This window comes from Bos mutus, chromosome 9 (assembly GCF_027580195.1).
Source record: "Bos mutus isolate GX-2022 chromosome 9, NWIPB_WYAK_1.1, whole genome shotgun sequence".
In the NCBI taxonomy this organism is placed as follows: Eukaryota; Metazoa; Chordata; class Mammalia; order Artiodactyla; family Bovidae; genus Bos; species Bos mutus.
In genome coordinates, this window is record NC_091625.1 from 82,964,404 (window position 1) to 82,980,615 (window position 16,212).

Consider the following 16,212-nt stretch of genomic DNA (forward strand, 5'->3'; position numbering starts at 1 on the left):
GAAGGTTCCCTGGAGGAGGAAATGGCAACCAATACCAGGATTATTGCCTGGAGAATCCCAAGGACAGAAGAGCCTGGCAGGCTATAGTCCATAGGGTCGCAAAATGTTGGACATGACTGAAATGACTTAGCACATAGCACACACTGTATTTCTTACTCTTTTTTTGACTGTGAGGACTACTCCATTTCTTCTGAGGGATTCTTGGCCACAGTAGTAGATCATTTGAATTAAAATCACCATTCCCATCCATTTTAGTTCACTGATTCCTAAGATGTTGATGTTCACTTTTGCCATCTCCTACTTGACCACATCCAGTTTTCCTTGATTCATGGACCTAACATTCCAGGTTCCTATGCAATATTGTTCTTTACAACATTGGACTTTACTTTCACCACCAGACACGTCTACAGCTGAACATCATTCCTGCTTTGGCCTAGCCGCTTCCATTCTTACTGGAGCTATTAGTAATTGTCCTCCCCCAATAGCATATTGAACACCTTCTGACCCGGGAGGGGCTCTAGTGTCTTATATTTTTGCCTTTTCAGACTGTACATGGGGTTCTTCAGGCAAGAATACTGGAGTGAGTTGCCATTTCTTTCTCCAGTGGCCCACATTTTGTCAGAAGTCTTTGCTATGACCTGTCCATCTTGGATGGCCCTGCATGGAATGGCTCATAGCTCCTTCACAATGATAAAGCTGTGATCCATGAAGGGGTGGTTTTTAATATCATTCTACAATAAAACAAACCAGAGCTCTTTGGAGAAATGACTGATTTTTTCGTTAGGGCTTCTGCAGTAGTTGTAGCCCAGTACAATAGTTCTGTTCAATTATAAATATGAAAAAGAACTATAGGAATACCTTAATGACATTGCCAATTCAGTTCCAGGCTATCAAAATAAAGCAAATATCAAAATAAGGCAAATTTAAAAACTAATTTAAATACCTTAGTTTAAACATACTCTATTGCTAAAAATGCTGACCATCATCTGTACCTTCACCAAGTCATAATTTTGGTTGCTGATGGAGGGTCTTGCCTCAATGCTGATGACTACTGACCTGTTAGGATGGTGGCTGGTAAAGGCTGGAGTGGCTGTAGCAATTTCTTTTAAAAAGACAACAGTAAAATTTTGCCACGTCATATTGACTCTTCCTTTCACGAACAGTATTTCTGAAGCACACAATGCTATTTGATAGCCTTTGACCAATGACAGGACTTCTTTCAAAACGAGCTAATCTTCTCAAGCTCTGCTCCTGCTTTATCAATTAAGTTTATGTAATATTCTAAATATCCTCTTGTCATTTCAGCAGTCTTCATGACATCTTCCCAGGAGTAGATTCTATTTCAAGAAACCACATTCTTTGTTCATGCATAAGAAACAACTCCTCATGCGGAAAGCCTTACCACGAGATTGAAGCAACTGAGTCACCTCTTCAGGCTCCACTTCTAATTTGAGTCCTCTTGCTATTTCCACCACATCTGCTAATACTTCTTCCAAGTCTTGAACCCCTCAAAGTCATCCATGAAGGCTGGAATCAACTTCTCCCAAACTTCTATTAATATTGATATTTTGACCTCTTTCCATGAATCACAAATGTTCTGAATGGCATCTAGGATGGTGAATCTTTCCCAGAAGGATAAAAATATAATAATAATGAAAAAGTTTGAAGTATTCCAAGAATTACCAAAATGTGACACAGAGATATTAAGTGAGCAAATGTTGTTTATAAATGGCACCAATAGACTTGTTCAACACAAAGTTGCCACAAATCCTCAATGTAAGAAAAAAAAAAATGTAACATCTACAAAGCTCAATAAAATGAAGTGGAATAAAGCAAGGTATACCTGTATGTGTGTTGAAGGGTAGGGAGAATGCCAGCAAAGTTAATGCTTTCTAGATTAAAGGGGATGCCTATGGCTGACATTTCCACTCTTCCCTCTCCTTCCTTATATTCTACTGAATGCAGATGCGATGATTAGAATAGCAGCTATAGCCTTGAGGGAAAAGCTAAGAAAATACAATGGCACCTTACCTGATACCCACAAGCTATGAACCATTATCACCATACCTACCTATGAACTTTTTATAGCACAAAAACTAACCCTTATTTGTCTCAGCAATTGCTTGTTGTGTTTTCTGTTACTTGCAGCCTGTTGCCATGCCTTCCTCCAGGGGATCTTCCCAACCCAGGCATCGAACCCAGGTCTCCCACATTGCAGGTGGACTCTACTGTCTGAGCCACCAGCCTCCAAGAACACTGGAGTGGATAGCTTATCCATTCTCCAAGGGATCTTCCCAACCAAGCAATCAAACCGAGGTCTCCTTCATTGCAGGCTGATTCTTTACCAGCTGAGCTACCAGGGAAACCCAACCTGCAGTCTATTGCATTCCAAACTGTTTCTCAAACAGTCCACATTTTTTGGAGGGGGGAGATCTTCCTCCCTACTGTTCATATTGCTTCTACTGCTTACAATCAGAGTCCAAGTCACTATAACTAATGTAATTTTAAACTATAAAAGATGTATAAGGAAAGGAACAGGTGCCAAAAGAAAGAACAAAAAAGTAGTTAAGAAAGACATGTGGGACTTCCCTGGTGGTTCAGTGGTTAAGAATCCTCGATTTCCACTGCAGGGGCATGGGTTTGATCCTTGGTCAGAGAACTATGATCCTATATGCCATGGGGAATGGCATCAATAAATAAATAAATATTTTTCAAAAAGAAGACTTGTAAGAAGAGACTTAACAAATAGATGCCAACGTGGAAAAGTTGAAGGAATGGTCTCCCACCTGCCTCCTTCCACCCTACCTTATCCCTAACATGAAATAACTATGCTGTCAATAGAGGACAGAATGGTTTTCCTGGAAAGGACCTGAGAAGAGGTGTAGGGTCTAGAGATCTGAACAGAACAGATCTTGAGATAACTATGTACTCACCAACTGACTTGGAGAAGGAAATGGCAACCCACTCCAGTACTCTTGCCTGGAAAATCCCATGGACGGAGGAGCCTGGTAGGCTATAGTCTATGGGGTCGCAAAGAGTCGGACACGACTGAGCAACTTCACTCACTCACTCACCAACTGACTAGAAGGTAAAAGAAAAAGGGAGCACCATTCAGGAATAGAATAGACTGAAATATTTCTACCTACAGTCACATTTTTGTTTGCTTTGTTTTGTTTTACTTTGTTAATGATAAGGACCAGGAGTCCTCTGGATTCTCACCCATTAACCCTAAGTGAAGAAACCTTCCCCTCCACAAGATCTGCCAAATTACACGATATCCCATGAGTATACTTCCATTTAGAGGCGATTTTGGATAAACATAAGCAACTTCAGCAGGAATCCAGCACAGTTGCTTCTACAAATCAACATAACCTTTATTCATAAAAATAAATGGTCACCTAAAGATTACTGGACACTTGAGGAAAACTTTTAGCATTAAAAAAATATTGCTATGAGGAAAGGGACAAAAAGTTAATGCAAGACAAAACAAATTCAATCAATTCTATTTAATGTCCTCAGAAAGATTTAAATATTATCCATACTGGAAGAAAAACCAGCTCTGGAAAAAAAAGAAATTAGAGACTAACAGAAAAATGTGGGAGACTAAAAATGATTGTCAAAAAAAAAATATTAAGTCTAGTATAAGAAGTAAATAATGGGATGGGTAGTATTAAAAACAAAACAGTGATCTGGAAACATAGTCGGGGAAATCTATCCAAACAAAAGATGGAAAACACAAGAGAAATGCTAAGAGATACTCACATAAAAGCAGAAGGTACAGTATATGAGTAATACATGTCAGAGGAAAGAACAGAGAAAACAGAGAGGGGGAAATAAAGAAACAATAGACAGTTTCCATTAGTAAAAAAAATAATTCCTGGAATTGAAAAAGGCAACCAATTGTCAAGTCATAAGAACAACAACAACAAAAGACTGAGATACAACCTGATAAAATAATGTAAGGAAAAGTTTTTAAGCTTCAAAGAGCAAAAAAAAAAAAAAGTACCAACAAAGAAATGAGCTTACTTTGACATGAAAATTATTAACATCTGGTGTTAGAAGGTACTGAGGCAGTGCCTTCAAAGCAAACATTATTTTGAGACTAGAATACTCTACCAGATGACTAACCACATGTGAAAGCAAGATAGAGACCTTTTCAGGCATCTAAGAACTCAGGTAGTTTATCTCTCAGTTACTGTTTCTTTAAATTATTTGAGGATGCGATTGAATGAAAGGACTAAGATATTCAAGAAAGTGGAAAATGTGGAATCCTAAACAATGCAACTAACACAGGAGTCCAAGTAAAAGCAACAACAATAATATAAATCCCAGATAGCTATGTTCAGAAAGACATATATCAATATTGGAAAATCCCATGGACGGAGGAGCCTGATAGGCTGCAGTCCATGGGGTGGCGAAGAGTCGGACACGACTGAGTGACTTCACTTTCACTTTTCACTTTCACGCATTGAAGAAGGAAACCCACTCCAGTGTTCTTGCCTGGAGAATCCCAGGGACAGGGGAGCCTGGTGGGCTGCCGTCTATGGGGTTGCACAGAGTCGGACATGACTGAAGCGACTTAGCAGCAGCAGCAGCAGTGAAAATTAGAACAAAACCCCCAAATCCTCAAGGAACAGAATGTTTTCAAAAAATGAGGAATTTGCATTCATCAGATAGTTCATTTAAACTAGGAAATTTTGAGGATCAATGTGCTGTTCCTGTTTTTAATAAGTAACTAGAAAGTTTAAACAAGGTGTAAAAGAACATTGCCACTCAAATATAAAGTAAAATGAACTCTGATATCATTTTAAATAAAATCTGAGCATGATTTATAGTGTAAGAGAACTTTTCCTCCTAGTACACAGGTTTCATGTCACAGAATTGTATTTCTAAACTTTTTAATTAGTATAATTACACTACTTGGTTCTGAAATAATTATTTCCCAATCATAATAGTAAAAATAACAACAAGTAACACTTATTTAACACTTAATATATGTCCTATCCTAAGCTTTATTAGATTTATTAGCCAGTTTGGTCCTTTCAACAATAGCACAGTAAAGTTAAGTGACTTGCCCAAGGTCACACACTGGTTGGTGAAGCTAGACATTCTGGCTCCAGAATCCCTGCTCTTAAATGTTGGCTATGCTGCTTCTCATTATGCTGTCTGTTAAGTTACAATTCTTCCAATCAACCTATCAGCCTAAAACAAAATGGCATAGTAACAATTATAAAACAAAATATAAATTTTATAGAACTTAACATAGAAACAATGATTAACCAAAGTAAAGAAAAGGAAAGGAATGTGCAAGTGTTATTTTTCTCAACCTTTTATATATACATGGGCTCCCCAGGTGGCGCTGGTGGTAAAGAACCTGCCTGCCAATTCAAGAGACATAAGAGACACAAGTTCTATTCCTGGATTGGGAAGATCTCCTGGAGGAAGGCATGGCAACCTCCTCCAGTATTCTTGCCTGCAGAATCCCATGGACAGAGGAGCCCGGGGAGGGGGCCACAGTTTATAGGGCTGAAAAGTGTCAGACATGACTGAAGTGACTTAGCATGCACACATGCAACTTTCTATATAAAAGAAGCATAATACAGAAATTTCTATATAATGGAAAATCAACAGTAAACTACAGGAGTATAATGTAAAATAATAATATAAAAATCAGCAGGGAGGGGAGAGATAATGAACCTGAGCTAAACTTCTCATATTTCACAGCAAGTAAGATGATTAATTTTATACGTATATAGTAGCTGTTGTCAGTAGACATTGTCTAATTTTAAAGTGTAACATATAATTCATGTGGCAACTCTCAGAAAACCTAAACACAGAAAAATTCAAGTGGATACATTAAGAAATTCAGAAGAATATCTGAATTTAGGAGAATTCAGAAAAACTAAAAATAGAAAAGGAGGAGGACTGGGGAAAGGGAAGATCTTTGTTTTTAACCATCTTAATTTTTATTAAAATTATCAGATATTACTTCATTATGAAAATATGCAGTACTATTAATAATAGAATATCTTATAAATAAGGGCGTAATCAATGAGAGCACCTTTCAATTCTGGCATGGTAACAGAAAAGGACAATAAATGGTACCAGACTATGAAACTCAGTAGGGTGCAAAAAGAGGAACAAGGACAACATATAAACATATTACAGAACACTCATGCTCTTTGCTGATTCTTTGTTTCCACATCACTATGGGCACTCCAGTACTCTTGCCTGGAAAATCCCATGGACGGAGGAGCCTGGTAGGCTGCAGCCCATGGGGTCGCTGAGTCGGACACAACTGAGCGACTTCACTTTCACTTTTCACTTTTATGCATTGGAGAAGGAAATGGCAACCCACTCCAGTGTTCTTGCCTGGAGAATCCCAGGGTCAGAGGAGCCTAGTTGGCTGCCATCTACGGGGTCGCACAGAGTCAGACACGACTGAAGTGACTTAGCAGCTGCAGCATGGACTAAGTGGCCCACTTTTTCATATAAACTTCCCCAGGGACCTTTCATCCGCTTTAGACAACCACTGAACCACACACACTCCAGTCCCCTACTCTGTACGTTTCATTTAAAGAAAGGGCTGTCTACATTCACACACGGGCGGGAGTCTACAAGTGGCATCACTTTTTCAGGGAATAATTTGACAGCCCTTATTCCCTGGTGGTAAAGATGGTAAAGAATCTGCCTGCAATGCAGGAGACCTGGGTTGGGTTCCTGGGTGGGGCAGATCGCCTGGAGAAGAGAATGACAACCCACTCCAGTATTCTTGCCTGAAAAATTCCACGGACAGAGGAGCCTGGCAGGCTACAGTCTATGGGGTTGCAAAGAGTCGGGCACAGCTGAGCAACGAACACTACTACTTCTACTGAAATGTAAAACAGGGCTACTCTTTGACCTAACAGTTTCACTTGTCAGAATCTACCCTACAAGGACATTCCCAAATGCTCAAAGAGAACTTTATACAAGGACTTTCAATTAAGCTGTTAGTGTTTATAACAGAAGAAGATGGAAAGCAATCTAAATGCACACTGGTAGATACAGAATATTTCGTTACCACATAGAAAATGAAATACATCTACATGGAGTAACACTGAAAAGTATTTTACAACATGTTGCAGAGCAAGAAGAGGCAAGAAGGTGAATAATATACAACTTGTGTGTGAGATAAACAGACATGTCATGTATTGGAATACATGGGCTTAGGGTGAGTGGAGCAAACAAGTTTTTATTTTTGTACATGTTTTTGCCTTTTTTTTTTTTCCAGCCACCATGTATTGGTTTTGTATTTTAAGAAATCGGAGCATATCTCCACTGCCAAATTATGCTGTGCTTAGTCGCTCAGTCGTGTCCAACTCTTTGTGACCCCATGGGCTGTAGCCCGCCAGGCTCCTCTGTCCATGGGATTCTCCAGGCACGAATACTGGAGTGGGTTGCCATGCCCTCCTCCAGGGGACGGAGAAGGCAATGGCACCCAACTCTAGTACTCTTGCCTGGAAAATCCCAGGTCCATGGGGTCGCTGAGAGTCGGACACGACTGAGCGACTTCACTTTCACTTTTCACTTTCATGCATTGGAGAAGGAAATGGCAACCCACTCTGGTGATCTTGCCTGGAGAATCCCAGGGACGGGGGAGCCTGGTGGGCTGCCGTCTATGGGGCCGCACAGAGTCGGACATATGACTGAAGCGACTTAGCAGCAGCAGCAGCAGCCTCCAGGGGATCTTCCCGATCCAGGGATCGAATCCAGTTCTCCCGCACTGCAAGCGGATTCTTTACCTTCTGGGACATCAGGGAAGCCACAATTTCCGTGCTTTGAAAAAAAATTCGAAAAGAGAAAACGCTCAACATCTTGCCATTTGTTCAGTCTCAAATGGAAAAGAAGAGAAACAAAATACACTAAGCAGCATGGTGCCGTTTAGGATTAGCGAAAAGGCTAGCTTTACTGGGTGGGTCATTTTTTAGTGAATTGGGGCAGGAAAATGAGGGCACAAAAACAGTCACGGCGGAGTTGAGGAGCAAAACCCAGGAGCGGCGGGGCCCAGGGAGCCCGGGGACGCCCTCAGAGAGGACGCGGGGGGCCAGGCGGGCGGAGGCCCGAGCGCCGGGGTAGCGGGGGCAAGACACCAGGTCTCAGGTGTGTGGGAAAGAGGCCGGAGGGGCAGAGACCGAACGGACGGCAGACCGGGAACACAGCCTCCACCAGGGGAACTGGTCGGGAGCGGGACGCCCGGCTGGTGGCGACAGCTGGGCGGCCAGACCAAGGTCAGCCTGGGGCGCCCGGGCAGTCCGGGCGGCGGGCAAAGCCCGAGACCCAGGCCGAGCGCCCGGGGAGCCGCGGCGGAGACAGTGGAACCCGCCCCAGGCCGAGGCCAGGGCCCCCGGGTGAAGGGCGGCACAGCAAACCCCGTACCTTCCCAGGAGAGCTCTCCTCCCGGCTCGCGCTTCAGGAACTTGTACCAGAACGTGTCCACGCGGCCCGGCTCCGCCCCGTCCTGCGCCGCCTCCTCGGCCGCCAGCTCCACCTCCCCGAGCCACAGGCCCGGCTCCTGCAGCGCCAGCGCGCCCGCGCCCGCCGCCGTGCCCGCCGGCCTCAGACGCACGGCCCCGCTCGGCTCCCAGCGCCCCAGCTCGGGCCGGGACCCCACGACCAGCAGCTCCGGCCCGGCCCCGGCCACGGCGGGCGACACCACCACCCCGAAGCGGAACCGCATGGCGGCGGCGGGCGGCGCGACTCCGGGTCCCCCCTGTTCCTGCGACCGGCGGACGCGGCCCGAGCGCTAGGCGGACGCGGCGATTGGGTCCCGGGCGCCGGCGGGGACACGTGCGAGGCTGCACCTTTTTTGGGCTGCATCACGCGGCCCAGGAGCCCGAGCCTGATCCAGGCCGGGGCCTCTGGCCGCGGGAGGTGGTTCGCTGCGGCCACGACCCGTCGCGCCGGGAGAAGGAGGCTGCCTCTTCTAGCGGCTCCGCGGTTGGCTGGGGACCTGGGGAAAGCGAAAAAAAAAAAAAAAAGGTTAGGAAAGCAAACTCCCCATAAACTCGGAGATTTTCCAGTGACCTTTCCAAAAGACTCGAAATTATTTCTGTGAGTATAGGAATCATGTGGTCTTTTCTATCAAAGAATATAATCAACTTCCCTCCTAGGAAACCCACTCCATTTTGTAGTCTTAAGTTCCTGTACTGCATGGCAAATAGAAGGGAAAAGGATGGAAATAGTGACAGATTGCCTCTTCTTGGGCTCCAGACTCACTGCAGACTGTGACTGTAGCCATGAAATCGGAATAGGACTGCTTCTTGCCAGGAAAGCTATGACAAACTTAGTGTGTGGAAAAGCAGAGACATTACCCTGCCCACAAAGTCCGATTTAGTCAAGGCTGTGGTCTTCCCAGTGGTCACTTTCGGTTGTGAGAGCTGGACCTGGACCATAAGGAAGGCAGAACCTAAAGGCAGAATGCCTTCAAACTGTGGTGCTGGACCAGACTCCTGATAGTCTCTTGGACAGCAAGAAGATCAAACCAGTCAATCTTAAGGGAGATCAACCCTGAATAGTCACTGGAAGGACTGATGCTGAAGCTGAAACTCTGGTATTTAGGTCATCTGAAGCGAACAGACAACTCATTGGAAAAGTCCCTGATCCTGGGAAAGATTGAGGGCAGAAGGAGAAGAGGGCATCAAAGGAGGAGGCATGACCGATGCAATGGACATGACCTTGGGCAAATGTCCAGAGATAGTGAGGGACCGAAATGCCTGGCGTGCTGCAATCCATGGGGTTGCAGAGAGTTGGACAGGACTGGGCGACTGAACAACAATTAGGAAAGTTCCTGTAGCCAAGCTGCACATGTTGGTAGGTTCCCGAGTTGCAAGCGGATTCTTTACCAACTGAGCCACCAGGGAAGCCCCACCCCCCACCCCCCCCACCCCCCCCCCCCCCCCCCCCCCCCCCCGCCACCCAGATGCTTCATTTGTTCCCAGCCACCTCACTTGGCAGCTGCTTCACTTGAATTAGCCAATCGCTCTGGATTGTGCTGCCATGCTCCCATCAATCCAAGTTGTTGTTGTTCAGTTCCCCAGTCCTGTGCGAGTCTTCAGGGTCCCAAGGACTGCAGCACGCCAGGACTCCCGGTCCCTCACCATCTCCCAGAGTAGGGTGCAACATGTCAGGGATAAACACGGAGGGGAGCAGACTTCCCGCTCAGTGTGATTGCCTGCCAGACTGTTGTCGAGTATTTTTCTCATTCTCCCCAGCATGAGTGGGATTAGATTTCCAACAATTGGGGAGCTCCTCGGGGATCCACATCACCTGGAGAGGTCGAATGAACTACCCACACCTACCAGTAGCTAAGAAGTACCTCTTCTGGGGATATTTCTCCCACGAGGGAAAGGGAAACGGCTGGAGACAGAATTGAAGCTACTGGAAAAGAGTGCAAGAAACCTCTGAAGAAAGAAGGGTGGGGGGGAACGAGTGGGGATGGTGATGAGCCTCCAGTCAAGTGCACACAATCAGAGAAGATGTGTGCGTGCTAACTTGCTTCAGTCGTGTCTGATTTTGCAACCTATGGACTGTAGCCCACCAGGCTCTTCTGTCTGTGGAATTCTCCAGGCAAGAATACTGGAGTGGGTTGCCATACCCTCCTCCAAGAATCAGATGATAGGGATGGGTAGTAAGAATTCTTCTTTAGGCAAGAAGGATTCCAAGGGGGAAAAGGCCAACAACGAGATTCCCCTAGACGGTCCCCTAGGACACATGCTCCAACATAGGGGAGATAATCCTAGGACGAAAGGGAAACAACAGATGGTAAAGTATTTCTGTTTCATTTGGACTCAAGAACCTATGTTGAAACCATCAGTATTTTGGCCTAAGTTTGGGTCAGATGAAGATTGGATCTTCCAATTGCCTATAGAATTTGTTAATGACAAGAGTCTGGTTGCCCAGGAAGAAATAGATTATGTTCTTTGTTGGAGAAAGGGGCCAATGGTTCTATTCCCCTTAAAGATGGAACTTTATTTTTTCAATCTCATGGATTGGAGAAGGAAATGGCAACCCACTCCAGTGTTCTTGCCTGGAGAATCCCAGGGACAGGGGAGCCTGGTGGGGTTTGCCTCATCCTTATAACCCAGGAGGCCTACAGCCTGAACTGCCCAGGAACAGCCTGAACTGCCTCAGATAGAAGAGGAAACAAGAACAGAAGAGAGGGAAACCGAGATGGCCACCATGGCCTCAGCACCATCTCCAGCACTGTTCCCCTCCCTTCCTCCATTGAGGAAGGAGATAAAACAATGTAAAATGGACATTCAAATTTTACCCTTCCCCCCAAAAAGAGAGAAACCTCAAGCCCTCTACTTCCTCCGAGAAGTTCCCCTAGGAGGAAAGGGAACTGGATTTGTGGACATCCCCCTTACCAGCTCCAAGTTTCAAGAACTGAAGAAAGAACTGAAGCCCCTATTAGAGGATCCACCTGGGGTTGCAGACCAGCTAGATCAACTTCTAGGCCCCCAAATTTTCACATGGGCCGAGCTTATGTCTATCTTAGGTGTTGTGTTTTCTGGCAGTGATGGCCGGCCGATTGGAAAAGGGAATACCCAGCTGGCTCAAATGCCTTAGTAGCTGAAGTGAAATTCCCTAACCAAGAAGCCACAATGAGATAATAACAATCCTAAACATAGGGGTAATATGAGAGATCTCAGGGACCTAATTATAAAAGGGATCAGAGAGTCAGTTCCCCAATCCCAAAATATTACTAAGGCCTTTGACATCCAGCAAGGAAAAGATGAAGGGCTGGTTGAATTTCTGAGTAGGTTAAAAAAGACCAAATAAGAAAATACTCTGGATTGAATTTAGATGATCCTCTTGGCCAAAATATGTTAAAATTCCATTTTGTAACTAATATTTGGCCATATATTTCTAAGAAATTACAGAAATTAGACAATTGGAAATATAGAAGTTTAGAAAAATTAAGAGAAGCCAGAAGGTATATGTAGGTAGGGATGAAGAAAAATAAATAAATAATTAATGTTAGAAACCAAATTTCCTTGGACCAAGTGCCTCCCAATTACTCTTCTCAGAATCAGAACTGCCCCTCGTAAGAATACTGAATTATCCCCATATGAGATGCTGTACGGGTTACCATATTCGGGTCAAATTGCTGACCTGCCAAGCATGGAAACTAAAGACCAATTTCTGAGAAACATATACTTGGCCTCTCCTCTACTCTGCCTTGTCTTAAGTTGCAGGGCCTGTTGGTTGGCTCAGGCTCCATCCTTGGATCTCCCATGCATCCTCATCATTCTGGTGATCGTGTTCTGAGAAAAACCTGGAAGGAAGACAAACTCAAACTGGCCTGAGAAGGACCTGATAAGGTACTGCTCATGAAGGAAACAGCTGTCCGCACTGCAGAGAAAGGCTGGACTCATTACAGGAGAATCAAAGGGACTCCATCCCCTAACAAAAACAACAATGGACTATGGTCCAGCACCCAATCCTACAAAGCTGTCTTTGAAAAGACCTTAATATCCTTCTTGGTCATTCTCTATACCAAGATGCTGATTGTTGGGGACAGCCCTTATCAGGTCAACTTAATTATTAATGTGACCATGAGCATGGATCCCCTAACTTTGAAATTTGATGCTTTCCAGGTCTTGCCTTACACAGCCAAAAACAGCTATCTGAAGAACATAAGTACCTTTGTCCTGAACCATATCGGGCATGTCAGGAAATGATCCATGCCAACTCCCCTGCTATAGTTTGGCCAAAGTATGGTGGACTACCCAGGATTGGTTACACGGCTGAGCCATATAAAGCAGCTCCCACCCTAGTGGAACTAAAAGATGATCCCTGGCAAGGAGGGTACCCCGAGATGATTATGGGAATCTACAATGTAACCCACTGTTGTTAACAGTCAAACCAGAGATAAGCATCCGTCTCTTGAGCATTGGTATGGACTAGGGGCAGACCTATCTAGGAGATATCCACTGGGAACGTTACCTATTCAGCTTGTTAAAAATTTTACCTCCTCATTAGTGACATAGACCCAGAACTCTGAACAAACTTGACCCTCAGTTCCTAATGACCCTACTAAGGTCACCGTGGTAGAGGTGAAGGATTTATACCAAACCCTAGAGCAAAGCTAGAAACCAGATAGCAAAGGAATTAGAACCGGTATTATTCTGATGGTCCACCATCAATAAAAATGTGGATTGGATAAACTATATTTGTTATAACCAGCAGAGGTTTGTCAACTATACTAGATACACTATCAAGGGAATAGAAAACAATTAGACTCAACCAGTAAGATGACCTGGGAGACACACTGGCCTTAGACATGATCCTGGCAGTAAAGTAGGGAGTATGTGTTATGCATGTGTGCATGCTCAGTCGCTTCCATCATGTCTGACTCTTTGTGACCCTATAGACTGTAACCTGCCAGGATCCTCTGTCCATGGGATTCTCCAGGCAACAATACTGGAGTGGGTTGCCATTTTCTTCTCCAGAAGATCTTCCCGATCCAGGGATCAAACCAGCGTCTCATGGGTCTCATGCCTTGGAGGCAGATTCTTTACCACTGAGCCACCAAGGAAGCCCGTATGTGTCATGATAGGAGGTCAATGTTGTACTTTCATACCCAACCATGCCTCCCCTTATGGCACAACAACAAGAGCCCTGCAAAGTCTTCCTACCTTGGCTAATGTGTTGGCTGAAAATTCAGGGATAGATAATCCTTTCTCCATCCTGATTGTATTTCCATTTGTACATCCAAGTACATCCCAAATGTATTCCCATTTGCTCTCCTGACCTCCCTAATCATTGTATTTGGAGGATGGCCCTAGTAGGATGTTGTATAATTCCATGTATTAGAGGTCTCGTGTTAAGAATAATAGAAACTGCCCTTTCTAAACAGTCTGCAAAAGACCATCAGAACAACTCTTACTATTAGACACCTCGGAACATGAACTCCAGACCTTCCATAGGTCATTTACTCTCTGGGCCTCAGGTTCTTACCTGTGAATTGAGGAAATAAAATAATGACCTGTAAAGCCCCTTCCAGCTCTAAAAGTTCTCTGGTTAGTGCAAGAGGCACTACTCAGAGCCATGATCTCATGCAAAAACATTTCATACTTTTCCCTTGTCTAGACCAATGTGATGTCTGAAATGACACACGATCCCTTTTTTTTTTGGAAGAATGTTATAATACTTATAGTATGTGTAAAATGAGTTTACAGTAAACATTTTCAAGCTTTTCCAAGGTAAAACAAACCAAAAATAAAAAATGGTAATTCTATGACTATAAATTTATGGCTTTGATAATTTTTAAATGGCATAAAATAAAACCTTTTGCTTTAAATTTGCTTCCAGTAAAAGTCAGTAATATTTTTTCAACTTAAAACATCATTTTGGGCCCAGAAACACAGGCTGTTTGTTCAAAAGAAAACTGTTGGGGATGGGGTGCAGAGGACAGGGGCTTTAATTTTGGTCACTGCCTTAAGAAAACCAGTTGTCCTGTTTACATATTTGTGACTTTTTGATTCTTCATTAAAATTTTCCTCGTGGTCTTAGCATGTCTGTATTCACCAGCACTTAAGATATCAATCTTCTGTGAACTAAAGACACTAAAGGATACCTTTTTACTAGTATTGAAAAGCTTGTGGGCTACAGTCCATAGCGTCGCAAAGATTCAGACACTACTGAACACGCACTCACTTGCTTAAAGCTTGCGAATAGTTGGAGAGAAAGTCAACATTTCACGCCTTCAGAATATCATAAGTAAAACAAAGAAGTACAAATATGTAACCTACAAACTCAGTCTCTCAGTGGAACAATTAGTAAGCTATTAATACATTTCATTTTAAATATTGATATTCCAGTCAGTGTTTGGTTAGTTGCTAAGCATAAGGATAAACACAAAGAAAATTGTGAAGACAGAAGAGCTGGCCAAATATGGCTAATTTGGTAGCAAAGTAGACATTAAATCACAGTGGAAGTGAGTCAGTGTATTCAAATTGCTGTTACACAATATTCTCAGGGTAATTTCGGGAAAATGAGAGTGCTTTGGGCATGCAAAGACCCTGAAAGCTGGCAGTCTAGACCTTTCTTGAGTTCTGCATGCTGCCCGTGCTGTGTGGGTTCCAGATGGCATTATTCCCACTGGCTCTTCCAGAGGGAATACTACCCATTCTGGAGATGAAACATTAGCAAGAAACGAAAACAATGTATTTGTTCAATAGACATTATTTCCTTTTCTCCTCTCTCCTCATAAAGAAGTTGAGTAACAGTTGGAAGCACCGTTTTTAAGGCCCTAAACAAAATTTGTAACGGCTTATTTTTGGTAATGGCACCCCACTCCAGTACTCTTGCCTGGAAAATCCCGTGGATGGAAGAGCCTAGTAGGCTGCAGTCCATGGGGCTGCAAAGAGTCGGACACGACTGAGCGACTTCACTTTCCCTTTTCACTTTCATGCATTGGAGGAGGAAATGGCGACCCACTCCAGTGTTCTTGCCTGGAGAATCCCAGGTGTGGAGCAGCCTGGTGGGCTACCATCTATGGGGTCGCACAGAGTCGGACACGACTGAAGCGACTTAGCAGCAGCAGCAGCATTTTTGGCATGAATTTAAATATAGTATAAAAGTGCTAGCTACATTGTACCCTTGGTAAAATGCAATTGGGAAGAGAGACAGATATGGATTAAAAGACATATTTTAAAGTCTCATCCATACTTTGTCAATCATTTGAACTTTTTAACAGTGATAATTAGAATATCTATGGAGCCCTTTCTTATGGGCCAGACACAGGGTTTTCATATTCATATTATCTCCTTTAATTCTCTCACCACTCTTATGAGATGACTGCAGTTGTTGTCCTCATTTTTATATGTGAGGAACCAGGCTAGAGAGGTCTAGTCAACACAGCAAGGAAAGGGCAGAACCACGTGCTAAAAGACATCCATTGAGCTCATAGTTAAAGACAATTTAATATAATATTTGTTTTCTGATAATTAAATCATTTACAGAATTTGAAATCCCAGCATATTTAAATAGGTTATTCCCCATTAGTTCTTAAAAAATGAACTTTATGTAATGATTTCCTGTAACAAAATTCATGCTTAGGAATAATTGGAACAGATGAATCATAAGTGGCAGTCTTAACTGATCAATGAGTCTGTAAAAAACATAAATATCTTGGTATTTAATGTGAATTTGCCCTCAGGTGATAGA

At 43.6% G+C, this 16,212-nt stretch overlaps 1 protein-coding gene across 2 annotated transcripts in view; it reads right to left on the reverse strand.

The window, feature by feature from the left end:
• The window catches only part of EPM2A (EPM2A glucan phosphatase, laforin), a 109,061-nt gene extending 100,143 nt beyond the window's left edge, over nucleotides 1-8,918 (reverse strand). The window contains exon 1 of one of the 2 annotated variants that reach the window (XM_070376816.1): nucleotides 8,416-8,918. In XM_070376816.1, the coding sequence (XP_070232917.1) occupies nucleotides 8,416-8,716 (301 nt within the window). In that variant the 5' untranslated portion in view covers nucleotides 8,717-8,918. Of the gene's footprint in view, nucleotides 1-2,933; nucleotides 3,075-8,415 lie in introns of those variants that run through there. The other variant, XM_070376817.1, reaches the window with a different exon arrangement.
• Between the last annotated feature and the right edge of the window lie 7,294 nt (nucleotides 8,919-16,212).